General features: G+C 51.4%; 9 protein-coding genes across 9 annotated transcripts; 6 read left to right on the forward strand and 3 right to left on the reverse strand.

Annotated features, from left to right (window-relative positions):
- Positions 1-508: 508 nt before the first annotated feature.
- ColSpa_00746 (uncharacterized protein) lies at positions 509-1327 on the forward strand (the record flags this gene model as incomplete). Its single annotated transcript, XM_049266958.1, has 2 exons — positions 509-1048; positions 1145-1327. The coding sequence occupies 2 exons, from the start codon at positions 509-511 to the stop codon at positions 1325-1327; spliced, it is 723 nt and encodes a 240-aa protein (XP_049122915.1).
- A 1252-nt stretch (positions 1328-2579) lies between these two features.
- Positions 2580-2822, reverse strand: ColSpa_00747 (uncharacterized protein; the record flags this gene model as incomplete). Its single annotated transcript, XM_049266959.1, has 1 exon — positions 2580-2822. One exon carries the CDS (start codon positions 2820-2822, stop codon positions 2580-2582), a length of 243 nt encoding a protein of 80 aa, XP_049122916.1.
- Positions 2823-6071: 3249 nt separating this feature from the next.
- On the forward strand, positions 6072-7602 carry ColSpa_00748 (thiol-specific monooxygenase; the record flags this gene model as incomplete). Its single annotated transcript, XM_049266960.1, has 3 exons — positions 6072-6208; positions 6260-6821; positions 7030-7602. The coding sequence occupies 3 exons, from the start codon at positions 6072-6074 to the stop codon at positions 7600-7602; spliced, it is 1272 nt and encodes a 423-aa protein (XP_049122917.1).
- Positions 7603-8171: 569 nt separating this feature from the next.
- ColSpa_00749 (UNC93-like protein) lies at positions 8172-9796 on the forward strand (the record flags this gene model as incomplete). The annotated part of the gene is made up of 4 exons (XM_049266961.1): positions 8172-8292; positions 8343-8696; positions 8755-9558; positions 9615-9796. 4 exons carry the CDS (start codon positions 8172-8174, stop codon positions 9794-9796), a joined length of 1461 nt encoding a protein of 486 aa, XP_049122918.1.
- A 1147-nt stretch (positions 9797-10943) lies between these two features.
- ColSpa_00750 (efflux pump mlcE) lies at positions 10944-11162 on the reverse strand (the record flags this gene model as incomplete). The annotated part of the gene is made up of 1 exon (XM_049266962.1): positions 10944-11162. The coding sequence occupies one exon, from the start codon at positions 11160-11162 to the stop codon at positions 10944-10946; it is 219 nt and encodes a 72-aa protein (XP_049122919.1).
- Positions 11163-12062: 900 nt separating this feature from the next.
- On the forward strand, positions 12063-12464 carry ColSpa_00751 (RuvB-like helicase 1; the record flags this gene model as incomplete). The annotated part of the gene is made up of 1 exon (XM_049266963.1): positions 12063-12464. One exon carries the CDS (start codon positions 12063-12065, stop codon positions 12462-12464), a length of 402 nt encoding a protein of 133 aa, XP_049122920.1.
- Positions 12465-13850: 1386 nt separating this feature from the next.
- Positions 13851-15458, forward strand: ColSpa_00752 (aldehyde dehydrogenase; the record flags this gene model as incomplete). The annotated part of the gene is made up of 3 exons (XM_049266964.1): positions 13851-13978; positions 14031-14429; positions 14480-15458. The coding sequence occupies 3 exons, from the start codon at positions 13851-13853 to the stop codon at positions 15456-15458; spliced, it is 1506 nt and encodes a 501-aa protein (XP_049122921.1).
- Positions 15459-17476: 2018 nt separating this feature from the next.
- ColSpa_00753 (uncharacterized protein) lies at positions 17477-17798 on the reverse strand (the record flags this gene model as incomplete). The annotated part of the gene is made up of 2 exons (XM_049266965.1): positions 17477-17547; positions 17609-17798. The coding sequence occupies 2 exons, from the start codon at positions 17796-17798 to the stop codon at positions 17477-17479; spliced, it is 261 nt and encodes an 86-aa protein (XP_049122922.1).
- Positions 17799-19025: 1227 nt separating this feature from the next.
- ColSpa_00754 (short chain dehydrogenase asqE) lies at positions 19026-19853 on the forward strand (the record flags this gene model as incomplete). The annotated part of the gene is made up of 1 exon (XM_049266966.1): positions 19026-19853. One exon carries the CDS (start codon positions 19026-19028, stop codon positions 19851-19853), a length of 828 nt encoding a protein of 275 aa, XP_049122923.1.
- Between the last annotated feature and the right edge of the window lie 342 nt (positions 19854-20195).

A 20195-nucleotide genomic window follows, 5' to 3' on the forward strand; every position in this document is an offset into this window, starting at 1 on the left:
TTTGTGAATCCTGTATGAAAGCAGTTCACCGTTGGCGCCAACAGCTCTTGGCTCTGCAGGAGAGTTCCTTTGATGCCCGACCAACACTCAATTCACCTACTCACGTCTCAGACTAAGCAGGTTGTGCTCAACTCTCTCAACGCACCACACTGCTTGGTCACGATGACATCGCCAAACAACCAAAACAGCGGGAGCAACGGGCCAGTCGAGCCTTGGCAGCAGTCTGTTCAGGCAGTCCACCAGGGCTGCTTCCGCCAGATCCAGAAGAGAAGCACAAAAAAATGAAATAAATAACAACAATAACCCAAAAAACCCATGGGCTTCTTGGGCAAACCCAGCCAGCCTCCCCTGTCGCGAGGCCACGATCCTGCTCCCACCAACACGACCAACCGAGCAACCCCCAAACCCCTTGGCTGCGCCACGCCCACTTGGTGCCGCGGACCCCACGAGCAAACCACCAAGCCAGCCCATCTCGCTTGTCGGGCGGCCGGCATATAAGAACCCCATCATGTCGCCCCCTCCCGCTCAGCTCGTCATGCCCCCGGTCCCCGGCACCGATCCCAGCTTGCTCTTCTTCGGCGCCACCAGAGACTTGGCTCGAGCCTACGACACCTACTCCCTTTCGTCCTCCTCCACCGACAGCGACACCGCCGCGTCCATCCTCGGACACCAGGCCATCATCGGATACCAGACCATGGCGTACGGCGATCAGCAAGACGCAGCCGGCGCCGGCGGACAGGCCGCAGGCGGCAGCATGAAGGACCGCATGTGTCCCAACATGCGCGGCTGCTGGTCCTTCTCGTGGGAGGCGTACAGCCTTAAGACCTCGGACAAGGCCGTCCTCTTCCGCCGCATCTGCATGTACGTCATCCTCGGCATCCGCACCGCCATGTCCGTCATCGGCGTCGTCCGCGACATCGTGCACGCCCAGATCGTCAGCCTCATCCTAGGCATCATCCTGGGCGTCATTGGCTTCTTCTTCATCGCTTGGTGCCTTGCTGTTATCGGCCAGTCCGAGGGTCGTCGCAAGGTCCTCGGAATCATGGTGGTGAGTGAGCTCTAACGAGGCGATGAAAGATCGTCTTATTTGCCGTGGGTTGAGGTGACAGAGTCCCTGCTAACTCATCTTTCTTTTCATTTCTAGGGACGATGGCATTTCGACATCTTCTTGCTGGTCACAGCCTTCATCCATGCCGCGCTCCTCGTCGGAAGCTTCTTTGGCCTCGGCAGCGCCGGTGGCCACGCCACCTGGCTCATTATGTGGCTGCTCATTTTCCTCGTTGCCTGGATCGGCACTTGGCCTGCTGAGCAAGAGAGCCATGTCTAAGCTGGCCTCCTCACAACGACATTTTTCTGCAACCTTCTGGCATCGAAAAATCACGTCGTATGACTGGGACGTGGCAACTGAGTGCATGGAATGGGTGAGAAAAAGCTGATGTGCACTTGCTGAAGCGCGAATCGGAAGACTTGGCAATCGTTGAGACGGAGCAGCACGGAGTGTGACAGCGGAGCGGCTGGATGAGAATTGAGACGAGGACTTGGAATTCGCGATACCCTACATAGCTGACGTTTGCGACCTCGGTGAAGACACTAAGAGACGGTCAGTCATTGCTGAATGAGATAAAATAAGTCGTCTTTCCGTCCAGATTCTAGGTGACGGCTAGATAGAGAGGAACGACGGCAAGGGATCTGTTGTTCGCGGAGCGACGGCTGACTGACATGAAGCCAAAACAGTATACATCATTCAAAGACTTTGGTGCTACTTGTCATTGGATGTTGAAGTGTGAAGGGATCCCAAGGTTGTCCAAGACATGACACTCGCCTCCGATGAAGCGCCCATACATTTCTTGTGACGTCGTGAGATGAGCCTCGACAACCAAGCACTTTAAGCTTCGTGCGCTTGGCAATTGGGCATCTGACGACTCCCAAGTCTAGAAGGCGTGGCGTTTGCGAACAATTGATGAGGATTTTGTCAAGGATGTAAGATGGCGCATTGCGCAGGCCGCCCATCGTCATTCCGATATCGCTAGATCCAATCCGGAGCGGGCTCCGATGCTGCAGTACGTTGGCAGTGAGGCGGGTCTCTCTACGTCGCACATCACGTCCCGTGTCTCTCAACTCCAGCATCATGGACAGGCCACGCCTACCGGGAAAAGTGTTTTCGAGGCCATGGAACCAGGAATTATCGTGTAAAGTCGCACAAATCGTCCAGGACCGGCCCATCTACATGGCACTGCACAGCATTGGCTAAGCCGCTGGCATCGCACTTCACATCCAATATCGTCTCGGAGAGCATGACCGTGGGTAGGGATCTGCCGGTCCCGATGATGCCCAGGCTTTGCGACAGGTATTACAGTTTAGAGCATACCGGGACTCGAAGAACGACGTCGACGGACACGAGGCGATGCTGCGGCACACTGGGGTAACTAAGCTTCTTTATTTTCGCATCTCGGGAGTAATATCGCATGCAATCGAATAAATGAAGGACAGGTGCGGACAGGACAGACCGACCCGGAATAACCCCCCAAAAAAACGCAAGGAGATCTCAACTGACGAACAGACTACAGACGGCGACGGATCTATCGCTTGTAGCCCAAACGCTCCAGGAGCGACTCTCCCGTCGGGGCGCCGCCCTGTCCCTTTCTCAGACCGGCGTCGACGCCCTTGACGTAATCGAGAACGCGCAGGTGCTCTTTCTTGAGCTCTTCGAAGTCGTGGGAGAGCTGCTCGTGCCAGGGGTACAGGACGAAAACCTGGAAGCCGAGGGCGGAGGAGGCGACGAGGAAGTTGGTGAGGGAGATGGCACGCGTGATGAGGACCATTTTGGCGGCTGCTTGGTTATGGGTTCGGCTTTAGGGTATCGCTTGTGTATCTTTTCTTCCTGATGTAGATTCTTCGGTATGCGCGAGATCTGGAGGGACGCCGGTCCGATCAGCACGTGGGCGGCCATCGCGGGGTATCTTGGTCCAAATGGGACCCGAGGGGCGATTGCGGCTTACATTTGTTTTGCTGTGTTTTGGATGTGCGAGCCCGAGTTTGATCGGTCAGTCAGTCGCAAAGGAAACGGAAAGAGAGGAGAAAGGTCTACCGGAACAATGAAAAACGAACGATGCAAAGGAAAACAGGATGCGGGAGGGAAGTTTGCGCAAGACGGGAACGAAACGGCACGAATAAATTTAACAAAGAGGGAACCCGGGGATGATACCTGAAAGACCCTTTTGGGAACCTCCCCAGCTCGGATTACCTCACCGACAGCGGCCCGGCGGCACGGTGGGCACCCTCCGAAGACACACCCACGCTCGGACAAGGACGGGTTGGTTCAGGCAAAAGGTAGCAGGTCCTCGAAGGATATCGCTGAGTTGCGCGTTACAGGTCGTCGTGCACCTTGTACGTGAGACGTGCTTGTGACTGTAAGCTCCCGCTCATTTCGTGTCTCTTGCTATGGACAGGGCCGGCCGTCGAAGCAGGACCAACCTCGTCGCCTGGCAGCCCTGCGGGTTCTCGGCTACGATGTACAATGTCACCGGGCCAAACTACGGTGACCAGCGTGCCAGCATGTCAGGTCCTGAGCTAAAGATCCCGAGAAAGGAGGGATGATTCAAGAATGGATGGGACCGGCCGTCGAAGGTGGCCTGACTTTTGTGGGGCCCGTCTTCGCCGTGAGAACTGCCTAATGAAAATTAGAGAACTTCCCGGGGTGGAGCCGGCAGCCCGAGGCTGGGGCTCTCCGACTGGCTCTCGCACTACGGTCTTTCAGGTTTCTCCAAGCCCCAAGACCACGACGCACAATTCTTGCCTCCTCAAGAACTCCGGCCTTGGGATTCTCCTTGGCTCTGGATTCTGGGTTAGTCTGTCGGGGTAGGTCGTGCTTGGAGGACCGATGATGGGGATTCAATGGGGTTGATGAGGGACAAGACCATCCATCTGATCAGGGGGGTGAGTAGCGCATGTGAAAGTCTCTCCCTTGCACGAATGGGCCAACTGCGACGAGAATTCGCCCGCAGAGGCCGCTAAGAGCAATCCAAATGCTAATGGGGGGGAAAAGGCGGCCATGATAGGTTATACCGTTCGTTATTGACATTTGGGAACAGTTCCGTCGAGCGAGCCTATCAGACCCAATACTGCAACGACCACTTACTTCATGTCTCTGTGCGTGGAAGATTGGATTTTCCACCACGTTCCGCCACGTTCCGCCACGGTTGTCCGCGGAGAACAACCAGCATTGCGAGAGTCATTGTCTGGTTCAACTCAATCACTTCCAGTACGCACATGCAATGACCATACCATCAAAAGATGACATGGAATAGTCCGTCGCGGCCACCGAACCCACCGTAACTACCACCTGTCCAAGAATGCAAGCGGCGACGCTCCGCCTACCGCAAACCCGGATCGACGCCGGTTGCGAGACCCGAAGCGGGTCGCGTGAGTTCGGGCTGCCACGTGTTGGTAGTGCATCACTACTCCGAGACTTGCCGATTGACGGACCCGCCGGCCATCAACCTTGCGATTCCGGCTCTGATGCTTAGAGATTACTGTCATTTCATTTCCTGGCCTTTGGTTCACAGTAATTCGGAACTGCGGATGAAAGTTTTGATTCACTTACTTATAAGCTGACTTGTACGACACAGCTGCTGTGATTTCGTGGCAGAGCACTAACTGCAACCCGGAGCAACTCATCAGCGGAGTATCGGAGATAGGTTCCGAACATGCTGCGATCCACCGAGACACGAAATACTGTCCAAACCGATCACCAATCCCGTTTGACTATTATAGAACTGTACATCAGGCTCATTCAAGATATTAGCTTAGGTTCTTACTTTGGCAAATCTCAGTGCACGCCACTGAACCGTTTGAAGCATTAGACAAGCCGAAGGATATAGAGGACCTTTTGTGCCTTGATGACGGTTCTGCAAAACTAACGACGAAGGAGATTTGTGGTATGATACTGGAAATGACTTTGACAAAAGCACTTTAAAACGGAAATTTTGTCTTCCAGCCAGTTGTCAGAGAATTTACCTTGATGGTTTGAGCGGTACTTAAATCGGTAATCAAACTGTTGTGAAATGAGTGATACGTACTGTGTTGGGTTTTACATCATCAACTCAGAAACTTGAGTTGTCCCTACTCGAATGACCACTGTAATGCAAGGCTCCATTCTTCAAATGCATGCACTAATTAGGCTGTCTGGCTCGATTTCTTGAAGATAGGGCTTACATATCACCGTTGGGCGTGCGATAATGGGAACTAGTTCCAGTTGTTCCTTTTCAACAGGCCACTATATTTTGGTCAATCCGAAATGTGCGGCATGTGCAACCAAGTTAGATAAGTGTGAAAATCACTATACTACCAGGATTTAGTAATATATTTGATGCTGCGACATCCCGAAAGCGATGTCACTATTGTAGCAAGCCAATACTCGCACGCGGAATTACATAGAAGATACAAGTAACAAAATGAAAAGCTTCAGTGTCCTCACAAGATTCGAAACCTCCTACCGCATCATCTAGATACTTGATGTGGTTTTCTCAGTTACGCGGCGACATGAAGAACATCTGCGTGGAGTGCCTCCAAAGGCGCCTGTCTGGTCCCTGTGACGCCATCGGCGGATGGAATCGCGCAAATGTATCGGGAACATGGACCTTGACACCGGGAATCGGACTTGGCTCTGAAAGATAACGAATGGCCTCTGGATGATGCAAGCAGAACAACTTGCTTTCGAAGATCAAACTCAACGCAAGTCTTGGATAATATAAGTACATCGCTGCGGTCGGTCTTTTTGGTGGCTCAGGCGTCGTCACTGACATGTTTCCGTGCAACTCGAGCTGGCACGGCGGTGTCAATGACAATATTATGAACATTTCGGTTAACTGCAGAGACGCAGATAAGCGCTCTGGTGGGACTGCTGATATCTCGTTCGCGTCCAGCTTGTTGTGCAAGCACGTCATCTGCAGTACCAATTCGTCAGAGACGCCTGGGTTATATATGCTTCTCACCTTGGCAAGATACAAGTAACAATTCTTTAGAAGTTCATCTCATGAACAACTAAGCTCTGTCCAGTTAATCTTCAAAATATGGCCCCTCGATACTTTAGTATTGCCGTGATTGGCGCGGGGCCATCCGGAATTTCAGCCGTCAAGGCACTCAGCGACGAGAAGGCGTTCGAGAGGATACAAGTGTTTGACCGAAGAGATCGCATTGGCGGTACATGGTAAGCAAACCTCCTTGGGAGCTCTGGAACAGTGTTAATGCAGGTTCGCAGGATCTATGACGAGGAGCCAGAGCCCTTCTCGACTTTCTCAAGCCAACCAGTCAGGGAAATACCAAAGAAGCTCCCACAGTCACTGCCACCCGCTTCGGAGAATGTCACTGCTCGGACTGGCCTCTATCCTTCTTTAGACAGCAATGTCGGCTCTCAAGTCATGGCCTTCACTTATAAGCCGTTTCCGCCTGTCAACTCTGCGACTTCCATCACCCGCTTCGGCAAGGATAACCCGACACATCCCTACGCAAAGGTCGCAGGATACCTCGAAGAAATTGCCGAGCCCTTCTCGCATCTGTTTACCTTCAACACCCACGTTGAGCGTGTTGAAAAGGTTGGGCAAAAATGGCAACTGACGCTGAGAAGGACTCAGCATTACCTCCGGCATGAGAAGAGAGACTACTGGTGGCAAGACACATTCGACGCGGTAGTCGTCGCCGCAGGACACTATGGGGTGCCTTATGTGCCCAACATTGCGGGGTTGAAGGACACGTTTGCTGCCTTGCCGCAGCGATTTGAGCATTCCAAAGCATACCGATCCCCCGAGGATTACGTGAACAAGGTGAGCTTCCATTTCTAACGCAAGTGGCAAAAGGGTTATTGACCTCGTTTCCCAGAAAGTTGTTGTAGTTGGTGGAAACGTATCTGCTTCCGATACCGTTTCTGAAATCCACAACATTGTTTCTGGCCCTCTTTACGTCTCACAACGGGGTTACAACGAGATTTTGAAGGATGCATGGGAGCTCCCGAATGTCGTCAGGAAGCCTCAGATCACCAAGGTATCAGTGGGCTCCGATAATCTTATCAAAGTGAGCTTTGCAGACGGTACCGAGGCCAACGGCATCGAGAAGGTCCACTTCGGCACAGGCTACAGACTGTCTTACCCGTTCCTGCGTCCGGACCCCGTAACACCCAGCGGTCGTCTCTCCGGGTTTTACCAGCACGTCTTTAACATTGCGGACCCCTCGCTCACAGTCGTTGGACAAGTCAAGGCGGCCATCTCGTTCCGGGTTTATGAATATCAAGCGGTTGCAGTGGCGCGCTACTTCGCCAATCGAGGCGGGGAGCTTCCTTCGCCTCGTGAACAAGACGAATGGGAGGTAAAGCGGTTGCAGTACAAGGGGCCTACGTCTCAATTCCACGAGATCAAGCCGGATTTCAAGGAGTACTTTGACTTCTTGCGAAGTGTTGCTGGAAAGCCAGCGCCGGGTACTGATGCTTATGAATTGCCCGCGTGGGAAGACGAGTGGGCCTTGCTCGGTTTCGGTGTGTTGGCGCTGAAGCAGAAGTGGTGGAAGGAATTGAAAGAAAAAGAACAGAAGGCGATCCAGGCCAAACTGTGATTATACGGTGTAGATAGATGAAGAGCCGGGTAGTATGATATGTGGAATGTCAAGCTGAGAAAGCCCATGACAGTGCCATCAGTTGAGAGATCGATGGCGCAGTTGAACTTGGTTGTCCCGTCCCTAAGCGCATTCAATGAGGAAGATTTTTGCCTCCACACTCTGTGACAAGAACACGTTCTTGCGCGAGATCTGTAAGTGGTTCTGCATGTTATTTACCCGATTTGGCGACAGTTCCCTCATGCGGTTAATTTCCCGACGGAAGGCGACCGAGGGTCGGCAACCCACCCGCTAAGAAGTGGATTCGTCTCATCAACTACCGAATAAGCTGCACGTTTTCTGTTCAAGAGGTGGATTCAACGTTACACTAGCATATTCGTCATTTGATTCCAGAATGAGGAGTTCGTCCCATGGAGAAAAATTGCAGGTACTTTTGTAGTGTTGGAGTAGCTTAGTGTCAATTGGTGTGGCGATAGAAATCGAGAGACTGGTAGTTATATAGGTGAGCAGAGTTGGTTTCGATGCTACACGAAGTTGAGCAACTATCTCCAACTTCACTATTTTCAAACATGGGCGAGAAAGCACCCGAGTCTGTCCCGGCGGCTGTCCAGGATGGGGCTCCAGTCGCGCCTGTCAAGCGTGTTTGGTATCACAGCACCCTCTTCAATGCCTTCGTCATTGGCGGAGTTGGTACGTTGCAACCAAGCGCCTAGGTTCTATCTGATAACTAACGCAATTAGGCTTTATGGCACCTGGTCTTTGGAATGCGATGAACGCTCTCGGCGCGGGTGGTGCCCAGGAACCATTCCTTGTCAACGCCGCGAATGCGCTTGTGTTCGGACTCATGGGCTTCCTCTGCTTTTTTGGTGGACCCATTGCAAACCGCATAGGACTCTCATGGACGCTTCTATTGGGCGCGGTTGGTTATCCCCTCTATTCGGCTGGTCTCTACACCAACAATCGCTTCGGCAACGTGTGGTTCGTCTTAGTTGGAGCAGCCGCTTGTGGTATCTCTGCAGGTCTGTTTTGGGCGTCTGAAGGTGCTATTGCACTGGGCTATCCGGAGCCATCAAAGCGTGGCAAGTACATGAACAGTAAGACACCCAAAGGAATAACAGTCGGGCTAAGCCAGAGACTAATTGTGCATACTAGTCTGGCTCTGGTTCAGAACTGGTGGTCCTCTTGTTGGTGGTGCGATCGTCTTGGCACTGAACAACAATGCCGCCGCCAAGACGAAAGGCAAAGTTGGATCCCAAACCTACCTGGTTTTCATTGCTTTACAATGCTTAAGTATCCCTCTGGCACTTGCACTTTCGCCCCCTGAAAAGGTTCAACGATCCGATGGCAGCAAAGTCATCATCAAGGCCGAGAAGTCTTTCAAGGCTGAGTTTCAGGCGCTGCTCCGCGTTTCTAAGAGAAAGGATGTTCTTTTACTGCTGCCAATTTTCTGGGCTGCGTACTTCAATCAGTACAGCGGGAACTTTCAGTCGTACTACTTCGGCGTTCGCGCTCGCGCTCTTATTGGCTTCGTCAGCAATTTTGGTACTCTTCTCTCGTCGCAGATTATTAGCACACTTCTCGACTACAAAAAGTTGAGCGTCAAGAAGCGCATCAACTTTGGCTTCTACTACGTCATTGTGTGGCACGTCATCGCCTGGGTCTACGGATGGGTCATACAGGAAAAGTATACCCGCAATCCTCCTGCCTACGACTGGGAGGACAAGGGCTTCACCGAGGGCTTCTTTGTTCTTTTGCTTTGGGATTTTGCTCGTCAGGCACTTCAGAACTGGCTCTACTACCTTTTGGCCACCAAGACAGACAATATCTCCGAGCTTGCTCGATTTTCGGGCATCTTGCGAGGCCAGGAGAGTTTCTCACAGGCCATCTCGTTTGGTTTGAACACCAGAAAGTGGAAGGGAGGACGAGTGCCCTTGGCTGTCAACACCATCCTTCTCGGTAAGTTCTCTTGGCTTCAAAAAAAACCGTTAAACCCAATTGCTGATTCCTTGCAGGTCTAGCTGTCTACCCTACATGGCTTGTTGTGAGAGACCATGTTCCGATCGAAGAAGACAAGCTTTCAACTGTTGAGGAGCAGTCACAAACGGGCGAGATTGCCGAAACAAGATTGTCCGTTGACGAGAGAAAGGAGTTTGCCATTGGTCAGACAGGTCTTGGAAGAGATGCAAAGATGTGATTGCGATTAAGCTGTAGCGTATAGCACGAAGATACCCCAAACTGTATACGTCGACTTAGAGCCCGCTTGTGTGTTAACGTAATATCGAATAATTCATCACATTATATGTTCATCACCGCGTGTTCAACTATCTAATGACATTAAGAACAAGCGATCTTGTCTAGTATGCAATATGCAACCAGAACCACTCCAGTCACCTCAACCACTTTCACCACTCCTTTTGCATGCCCAATACGAGTTAAATCCCAAATATGAGAATCGAGCGACCTTTTTATTTTGTGATTCTGACGATATTGAAAGCCTAGTAGCATGTTCGAGTTCTTTGTGGGCTGTCAGAATAGACATATCCTGACTTAGAATGCGCGCGGGTCAGAGGATGCTCACGCTGTACCGTTGAGTCTACGGCAACAGGAGAAAGAACATGTCGTGTCCTGCGACGGACTCTCTTAGGAGCTGCGTCGTGATGGAAAAGCCGACGTACTAGAGCTCTACGGAGGTCACCGCATCCTCAGTGGAAAGGCCGATGCTGACGAGGCTGCGAGGCGGTTCCTCGCCATATATAAAGACGAGGAACGCAGAGCACTTCAAACCGCCTAGCTGTAACGGACAGGGAGTGACGGCCCCTCATCAACCTCGATGGCTGTTTGGCAGCTCATATTCTACACGCAGTGACCCTGCTCAAATACAACACGTGAATGTGTAATATTGTTAGTCTGGTTTGGGGGGGGGGGGGGGGGGGGGGGGGGGGGGGGGGGGGGGGGGGGGGGGGGGGTCACGAAATGAAAGAAGAGGCTGCTGAACCGAACCAACACCAAACGGCGGTTGGCTGCCCAGTATGTACCTACCTACCTTACCCAGGTTATCTCGGCACCGTAGATCCCGACTAAACGAGACGGAATTCAAGCCAAATCTGGTCTGCTTCTACCACCACTTAAGCGACGACGCGCCCCGTTCCTGCTGTGTTTATCTACTATTTACAAGATGGTTTACAGGCAGACGTCAAGCCACTTTCTAGTGCGTCTGGCCTCCATGCTCTGCAACCAGCGCTGCTCCAACTCTCCGTTATAAAATCCGCTTACTGACTCTTGTTTTTGCCTATTAGCTGTGCCTTACAAACTGTAGCCGGCCGAATATATATAATGACAAGCTACAAGGCACAATCCGCTCTTTTGTAGGGCCGGTTCCACATGGCTAACGCAGACACGATGGTGAGGGCACCGTTTACGATACCGGAGCCGCCGAGGTCGGCCACGACTCGGCCGACTATCAATGCCTTGGATGACTGGGCCGATCCGCACACGGCGGAGCCGACCTCGAATACGAAAAGGAAGGCAAGGAACGTATGCTGCACTTCCAGCTCCCCCATGGACAAGCAACCGCGTGCGTCCCCTATTGTTCTCTCGTTATCTGACTCGACCGATTAGCTGACACCATGCAAACTCATGCTAGGGACCGTGATGGGATGTCAGTAACTGCCTGCACAGAGACAGCTCAATGACTCGGCCTCTGACTGACTGGCAATCAGTGAGCCAATTTGGCACCGTGCGTGGACCGCTCGTTGGAGGCTCCTTCACACAATCAGTTGGTTGGCGATGGTGTAAGTGTCGTTCCGCCAGTGTCCATCGGCACGCCTTTTGTTGGTAATCCGGCCAGGCTTCTATATCAACCTACACATTAGTGCTGTCGCAGCTATTTTGCTCCTCGCTATTCGTATCCCCGATCACCGCGCCCCTGAAGTTGCGTTTGGGCAAACGAGCGTCAAAATGATCCTTTCTAAACTCGACCTGACCGGCTTCGTCCTCTTCGGATCCCATTATCTTGCATAAGGCTATTCCGATTCAGGCAACAAGATGGACCACTTGAAACTCCGGTATATGTAATGGTTATGTCACTGGGGTTTGCACACTCACCCGCACTTTGGCGAGTGAAACAAAACGAAAAAGTACCCAAACTGGTCACGACTGCATGTAACACCAAGAAATCGATACTAGTGCATTACAAGCAAAAAGATCGGCCACAATGGTCACTTTCAGGTATTACCTGCAGCCAGCCTTCTCTTACCTAGGGTTAAAGGCCCCACATGGCAACTGTGGGGTAGTCTAAGCAAGACGGTCATTCACGATCGGCTTGGCACGGAACTTGTAAATAAATAGTAGTCGCAGGTGTCACTAGAAATCTGCCTGATAAAATCCCAACAATAGGGTTTACTTCTAAACAAATCGAAATTCCGGTCAGCATACGTTGACATCTCACAAGGGTCTAAGCCATGTCTTCCGCTCAGTTCTTCAACTATCCCGGCACCGAAACCAATGCTGAGCAGTACCATTACTCCCAAGCCGTCAAGCTCGGCAACATAGTTCGCACTTCAGGCCAGGGCGGCTGGGACGCGAAGGGAGAAATCACACCCGATCTCGAGAAGCAGATCAGCGTCGCTTTCGAGAACGTTCTCAAGGCCCTGAAAGCTGTCGACTCTCGTCTATCGTTCGACTCCATTTACGCGATCCGCTCCTACCACATCGACATGGACACAAGTTTCAATGTTATGACTGCGCAGTTCAAAAAGTTATTCCCTAAACACCGTCCTATATGGACATGTATCCAAATTGGAAAGCTTGGGCTGGAAGGTATGCAGGTTGAGATTGAGGTTGAGGCGGAGCTTCCTGCTTGAGGAACATTCGTGAAAGCTTTTGTAGAAACATGATGATGATCAGTTGTACTGCTGACATTTATATCAAAGTTATCTTGTGTTGAGTGTTTTGCACGCGACATCCATTTTTCTTCCCAGTCTGCTTTAATAAAGTCATTCCTTGATAGGATTTAATTAGTACTTTGCTGTAAACTTGCGATCAAACCCTTTGACACCTAGAGTTCTTGCCTTTTTGAACACCATTCTCTGAAAACTCAGTAAACTCAATTCAGTCAGCATTAAATGCACCTTTGACCTGGCCTCTTTCAAAAATCATTCGTAGTTTTACAGCTTGTAAGCATGTAGCGTGAATGATTGGCACGACACCTCATATTAACTACTACTGACTTGTTCGCCCCAAAACGCATCTTCACGTACAGCGAAGCGTTGCACCGACGCAAAGGAGTTCCAATCCGATGTGTTCATCTGAGAGACGCCAGTGTGTGTCTCTTGACAAGGAAGACCGCCGTGTACCTACCGCGTCCCTCATTCAAGCGTTCCCAGTAATTGTGATGGCTGTTTCTCACAGTCACATACTTTTCCTACTCTCAAATTCAGACAATGCCTCAATAAGACATTTGATTATAGTTCTCAGCAATGGTTTTTCGGGACTTGGGCGAACAACACGTTTACTGCTCAAAAATATTCTCTCCTGGCCACTGCAGCGAGACGTATCTAATTGTGCTATGGCCTTATGCATCTTGTCACTTTGGCCATTTTTGATTTGAACATGATTGGGTCATTCTTCTAGTCACTGCATTCAACGACTCGAGATACGTGTTACAGTCTCACATCATTCTTTTTTTCGGGGGATGTGGCCGAGAATTCGCGCAGTCAAACGTTACATCTATGAAGCCCCGCGCAAGTGGTCCGGATTATTGCCCAATCAGGACAGCTCCACCCGGTGCTCTGCATGACCTCCGCACTTGTAGTAGCCCAGACTGGCTGCAACTAATCCAACGTAGGGAGAGATTAGTTTCGCATCTAAGATTCAGGTGTCAATTCCCTCCGACAATAGTGCGCCGGTGGAAGCTGTATTACACAACAACAGGTCATTGCCGGTCCCGAAGTCGCCCTGGACCGCTTATCTATCGCCCATCTTTCCACTTCTTCGGGATGCACTGAGTCAATCTCGTCCACCCCGCCCAAATCTATCCGTCGATACCCACTCTGAGTCGCCTATCAGTTCGATTGGGGGAAGCTGTTATCAGATGAACGCTGTGCTTCGTAACAGCCAAAGCTTAGATAAGAGCGGCGTGCTGTCTCCCACCCTAGGGCAATGCAATACTTTGCATCCTAGCATCTCACCTCCAATAATCTTCCCATCTTCAAAGGATTTAGCCTCAATACCTATCTTTCCTGCTCAGCATGTCCACCTCTACCCTGGACCTAACAGCCCCAAACGGCACCAAGATTAGTCTCCCCACGGGTCTTTTCATCAACAACGAATTTGTGAAAGGCAACGGTGAATCTAAGATCACGGCCATCAACCCAAGGTACTAATGCAACGGACAAGCATTTTAACTGCCACTACTGACTACCCAACAGTGACGAGTCTGAAATTGCCTCAGTCGAAGCAGCATCTGCTGACGATGTCGATAAAGCCGTAAAAGCCGCCCGCGCGGCACTTAATGGTCCCGGATGGGGGGACATCTCCAACACCGACCGCGGCAGGCTGATGTTCAAACTTGCTGACCTCGTCGAGGCACACGAAGCGGCCTTGGCGACTCTCGAGACTTGGAATGGCGGCAAACCCTACAATGTTGCCCTTGGCGAGGACGTCGCTGAGACCATCGCCACGCTGCGTTACTACGCTGGCTGGGCTGATAAGATCCACGGCGAGACTATTCCGACTACTCCTAAAAAGTTTGCCTATACTTTGAAGCAGCCAATTGGAGTTTGCGCTCAAATCATTCCCTGGAACTACCCGATTATGATGGCGGCTTGGTGGGTGCTCGTTTATTCTACCCTGTCGGGGCCAAGCTAACCAACTTCAGGAAACTTGGTCCGGCGTTGGCATGCGGCAATACTGTGGTTCTCAAGCCCGCTGAGCAAACGCCTCTATCAATCCTGTACTTCGCAAATCTGGTGAAGGAAGCCGGATTTCCCCCTGGTGTTGTCAACATCGTGAATGGCCTCGGAAGGGAGGCTGGCAACGCTTTGGTTATCCACCCTGATGTTGATAAGGTTGCCTTCACTGGCTCTACGGCAACTGGGCGTCAGATCATGAAGGCGGCTAGTGTCAACATGAAGAACATCACCCTCGAGACGGGCGGAAAGTCACCTCTTTTGGTATTCAAGGACGCTGATCTCGATCAAGCCGCAAAGTGGGGACACGTTGGCATCATGAGCAATCAGGGCCAGATTTGCACATCCACTTCCAGAATTCTGGTTCAAGAAGAAGTCTACCAGGACTACGTTGCCCGCTTCAAGAAGATCTGCCTCGAAAACAAGGTCGGCAACCCCTTCGATGATGACACATTCCAGGGCCCTCAGATCACCAAGGCTCAGTATGATAAAGTACTCGGCTACATCCAAGCCGGCAAGGATGAAGGTGCTAGTCTGGTCACTGGCGGTGTTCCGTACAAGAACGTCGGTGATGGCAAGGGTTTCTTCATTGAACCTACTGTCTTCTCTGATGTAAAGAAGGATATGAGAATTTTCCAAGAAGAAGTTTTCGGACCATTCGTCGCCATTACCCCCTTCAAGACGGAAGAAGAGGCTGTCTCGCTGGCGAACAATACTTCTTACGGACTTGGTGCAGCGCTATTCTCCAGGGATATCGAACGATGCCACCGCGTCGCCGCCCGCCTCGAGTCGGGTATGGTTTGGATTAACAGCTCCAACGACTCTGATATTCGTGTTCCGTTCGGTGGTGTTAAACAGAGTGGTATTGGCCGCGAACTGGGAGAGGCCGGCCTTGCCGCCTACTCACAGACCAAGGCGGTGCATGTAAACATGGGTCTTGTACTATAAGCGCTGCATTCTAGATGAGATAGAGACATGAGGTCTTACTTGCCGCCCCAACACGCTTTCATAATACAATGGCATCCGGACCCAGCTCTGAAAACATATCAAACCAAGGAACTTCTTCTTCATCTGCTTTCCAGATAGCACTAAGCACTTCGCTTACAGAACGAAACGAGGCAAAACGCATCTCCTGTCGAACCGCGTGAATCAACGTCAAGACAGCCTTCCGATGTCTTGGGGATTGTGCGTGTGCCCCGGCGACAAGCAGAGGGAAGATGACACAGTTGAGCACCTTTGATGGTTGTTTGATATTAAGGATGCACTCCAAGCATGGCAACACATGCTGTTGCACGAGGGAATGAGAGGCCGGTAAACCGCATATGGCTCGGTACATGTAGATGAGTGCCGCGTGTTGAAAGGCACGAATTAGGGTAAAGGCATGGTTTGTCTCTGAGTCAGCTTCTTCATCGACGACATTTGTACATGTGTCGTCAATTCTTGTATACATTGGAGACAAAGCTTTTTCGAAGCAATGAATAGTCTCCATCGAAAGCTGTCTGCGTCCAGTGCTCAGCGTGTCGAGGTACCACGCCAGATGGGACGTTTGCTGGAAAACTAAAGCCAGGGAAGAGCGCCCTAGGATATCTCTTCCCCACCACACTGATCTTTTGTCGATTGTGTCCCAGATCTTGGGAGGAAACGATGGCCTACCGCCCTTCAGCATGATGCTCGTTAGATCTGTAGTCGCGAATTCCGACAGTAGCATATGGACCGATTCGTGGCTTGACTCAAGAACCGATTGGATGCCTCCAAGACTGTCAACGATTGCCCGCACACCCCCATGATGACTAGAAGTTGATGCAGAGGCCCGGGCGCACTCAAGAAAGCCATCGTGGAAGTAGAGCAGCAGAACCGCCAATAATAACGTCATCAAGGAGTTTTTGTCGACAGTGTCTATCTGCGCCTCGCCTATTTCTTCTCGCACCGCAGCCAGACATTGAAGCCGCTTCATCCGGAGGAGGCTGCGGCTACTCCTCCCGTCTTGAAGGACGCGATGAGCATCTGCGATGACGCATGTCGCAAGTAGTACCACGCGATGCTCAAGTGCCTGCATAATTGGGGCAGCGCATGGTTCCGGGGCGGTGGTAAGGAGTGGCCACAAACGGTAACGGAAGTAGTTGAGTGCGCGTTTCTCGTCAGATGCAAGTGAAGCGGCGAGCTGTTCGTCACGAGTTGTGATCTGGTAGATAGCCGGTGCCTTGATCGTTGGGCGCGTGCTCCATCTCAAGCGGCGGGCATTGAAGTCGCAATCTGCGCCTATCTTGAAGCAGCGGGTGCAGCGAGGCTTGGTAAGGTCGCACTTGATGCGACGTTTCTTGCACGACCAGCAAGACCCATCGACGATTCTGGTTCGGCTGGTTCCCATTGTGGTTCGCGGTTGTCTGACTGAGTTACACTTGGTTGATGATTGTATGTGGATGTTATGTTGGTGTCAATTTGCCCGCCAGTTCAGGGGTTTCGGGATGGATAGCATTGACTTGAAAAGAGGTCTGAGATTGTCTGCTATCGAGGTTCGCATCGCCGTGGCCATACCCCTCTCCGATAGTGATCTCTGCAGATGTATGAAAAGTGCGGGGGAAAACATGAAGCTCATATCGATGGGGTTCGGCTTACCTGAGGAGACTTGGTCTATAGAATTGGTCCATCTTGTTTCCTAAAAGGGTTTAGCATGCTCGCGCAGCCACCTAGAAGCCCAGTCACGAAACTGCCAGGAAGTCCGGATGCATATAACTTTCAAAGAATCGCCTTATTTCTACTCCAGCGACCGTTGAAAGACTCGTATTCAGTACGCCATTAACTTGTCGACGCGCATGCCTTGGACTGACATCTATGGTGCAACCAACCCACTGACAAGTTCTTAGTTGGCAATGCCCCCACTAATTAACGGCGGTGGCTACGTCGGCACTGTCACTGGAAGCACTCTCCGGATCCGTCTCGGTTCTCCGCTCGCCGTTGATGTATGTTCAGCCGCTGTGCGATATCGGATCGTCTTGCGCAATAAAGGCCGAGAACATGCGGACGCCGTCCCGCCTTGCTGAGCCGTTCCATGTAAGTGGTGCACGCGACTTCACCGGCCGGGTGTGCTTACTTCTTACATCTTATTCCAGACCAGGAGTACTGCGCGTTCAATAAGTCGTCTGGGCTGGTGCCGACGCTGGCGGTAGTCATGACGTTAACGCGGCTGCTCGGTCCAGCCTTCACGAAGGATGTCATGGCCTGCGTGAGCGTCTGCAAGCCTAATCCGGGAACCACAATAGACTCGGCGGTGTCTCGTTGAGAATTCATGATTCGACCGAGAGGACGGCCGGGAGAGCAACTTTTTAGCAGCGTCTGCCACCAGCATAGCCAAGCCGGCCGATAACTCCGTAAACTCCGCTTACTTCATAAGCTCGGTCGAATCGTCCGCGGTTTGATAAGCCAACAGCAACATGAAATCTTCACAACCCACTCTATAGGCCTTGAGCATTTCACGTAACCAACCGATATAACATCCGTGAGACATTGAAGCCCCACATAAGGAGGATTTTAAGCTCCGTGCGGAAGACGAATGTGATGCAAGGTTCCCCAACAGGACCGGTCGCTCTGATCGTTAACGATTACAAAGCGATCCAGCTCACAGCTTTTCTTCCTCGATTCAGCTAAACTGGTGCAGGCGCGTTTCGGGCAGATTCAAGACCTTCCTTGACTCTCGTTGTGATCATCAATCATTTGAGGCACTAGGATGATGCGGTTCATCATCTGGCTCGAAACATTCCTACACGGCATCCAACGATGTAACTATGCCCAGCCTACTTCCCATGAATCCGCGGTACCCACCAAGGGGCTTCACACGAAGTCATAGCTTACACAAGCTTTAATTACCCAAGAAGGGTGAACGATAGGCAGCAAACATGGTGAAGTTGGGTCAGATTAACCAGTTATGGTTAGGATACCGCTACGACTGCGTAAACTTCAGTCTTTAAGTTCTTCCTCCGGTGAAATTTGCGGAAAGCGGTTTTGATAGACGACACTATCCATGCATTTTCTTAGTGACGAGCTCACTAAAAGCATCAACAACTTGCAGGTCGGGGCCTTGGACGTGGCCCAAAACCGAGCACCTTGTACGTCCATTTGCTCGCACTGACTAGGGCCGCTGAACGCGGTCTGACTCTACGTGCAAAGTCCGCGACTTCTGCCGGCCATATCGATTACAAGATTGGGCTGCGGGGAGAGGCAGAAGCCCGGTACCGAAAGTTAGGCGGTGCTATTCAAAGCCCGGACGTTGGTATTGCTTGCATCATTCAAACACCCAGCCCCTCAAAGCTCGGACGGAGATTACAAACCCAATGATATGTCATATCACCGTCTGATGTGCGTAATGTTTGCAATATGAGAGTTTGCGAGTATATATAGAAGGGCCATCTACCGAAGGTTTTGGTAGATAACTTCCTCATTTCTATACCATACTACTTTCCAGTCAAAGGTTAGACAGAACCGTCACTAGCTGGATCACCGGACCATTACTGTCGCAAAATGTCGAACACAACCTCACCTTCAGAGACGTGGTCGCTGAAGGGCAAAACAGCAATCATCACCGGTGGATCGCGCGGAATTGGCAGTGGAATCGCGATCCATTTTGCGCGCAAGGGTTTGAGCAATCTTGCCATCACATACGTTGCCAACAAGGCCGCAGCAGACAATACGGTGGAACAATGCCGTGACTTAGGAGTCAAAAACGTCATCGCCATCCAGGCAGATGTGACGGATCCCACGATTGGGCCAAAGATCATCAAAGATGCCCTTGACGGCCTCAACGTAACCACGATCGATATACTCGTCAACAATGCTTTACTCGCAGACATCAGCAGAGCCTCAGATGTCACGACACTTCAAGCCGAGGGTTTCAGCGAGATGATGATTGCGAACGTTTATTCTCCCGTCAGCCTTACGGTTGCTTTCATGGAGCATGCACCCAAGTACGGAGGACGTGTCATCAACATCTCTAGTATCGCCAGCAAGATAGGCAATACCAATGAGCTGATGACTTACGGCGCCTCAAAAGCCGCACTCGACAGCTTCACAAGGTCTTTTGCGGACAAATTTGCTTCTACCACGGGAATCACTTTCAACACTGTGGCTGTTGGGCCTACGCAGACGGATTCTTTGGCTACGGCAATGAAACACTACCCAAACTTCATTGAGGAGCAAGTTAAGAGAATTTCCGCGGCTCCCCGCATTGGAAACACAGATGACATTGCGTACATTGTCGGGTTCCTGGCGAGCGAGGAGGGAAGATGGGTGAATGGCGCCGCGGTCAGCGCCAACGGAGGACACAGAGAGACACTTGCGGTATTCGGTTAGAATGGACCGAATCTAGGAATTCTTGACTTCATCAAGCAGAGTGTCATTGAGTAGATGAATACACGAGGCGCAGTTGGTTTCCTCAAGTTTGCACAATGTCAATGTTGCATACTACTTCACTTCATGAGCTTGCCTCGCGAGCGAGGCGTGAGATACTCGTAACTTGCCGGTAGTGCCTCAGAATGATATGACGACAATGGTAGACGTGATATAAGATTTGGTGTCCAACACGACCCCGACAGATCACATGCAGCCCATCAATCGGTCTAGTCTAGGTTGGAACTTCTCCCACTGTGCCCACAGTGTATGCGACCAAGTTCAGCCCCACCCACATGAAGCAGC

The sequence above is a fragment of the Colletotrichum spaethianum genome (genome assembly GCF_022836535.1).
Source record: "Colletotrichum spaethianum MAFF 239500 DNA, contig01, whole genome shotgun sequence".
Taxonomy (NCBI): Eukaryota; Fungi; Ascomycota; class Sordariomycetes; order Glomerellales; family Glomerellaceae; genus Colletotrichum; species Colletotrichum spaethianum.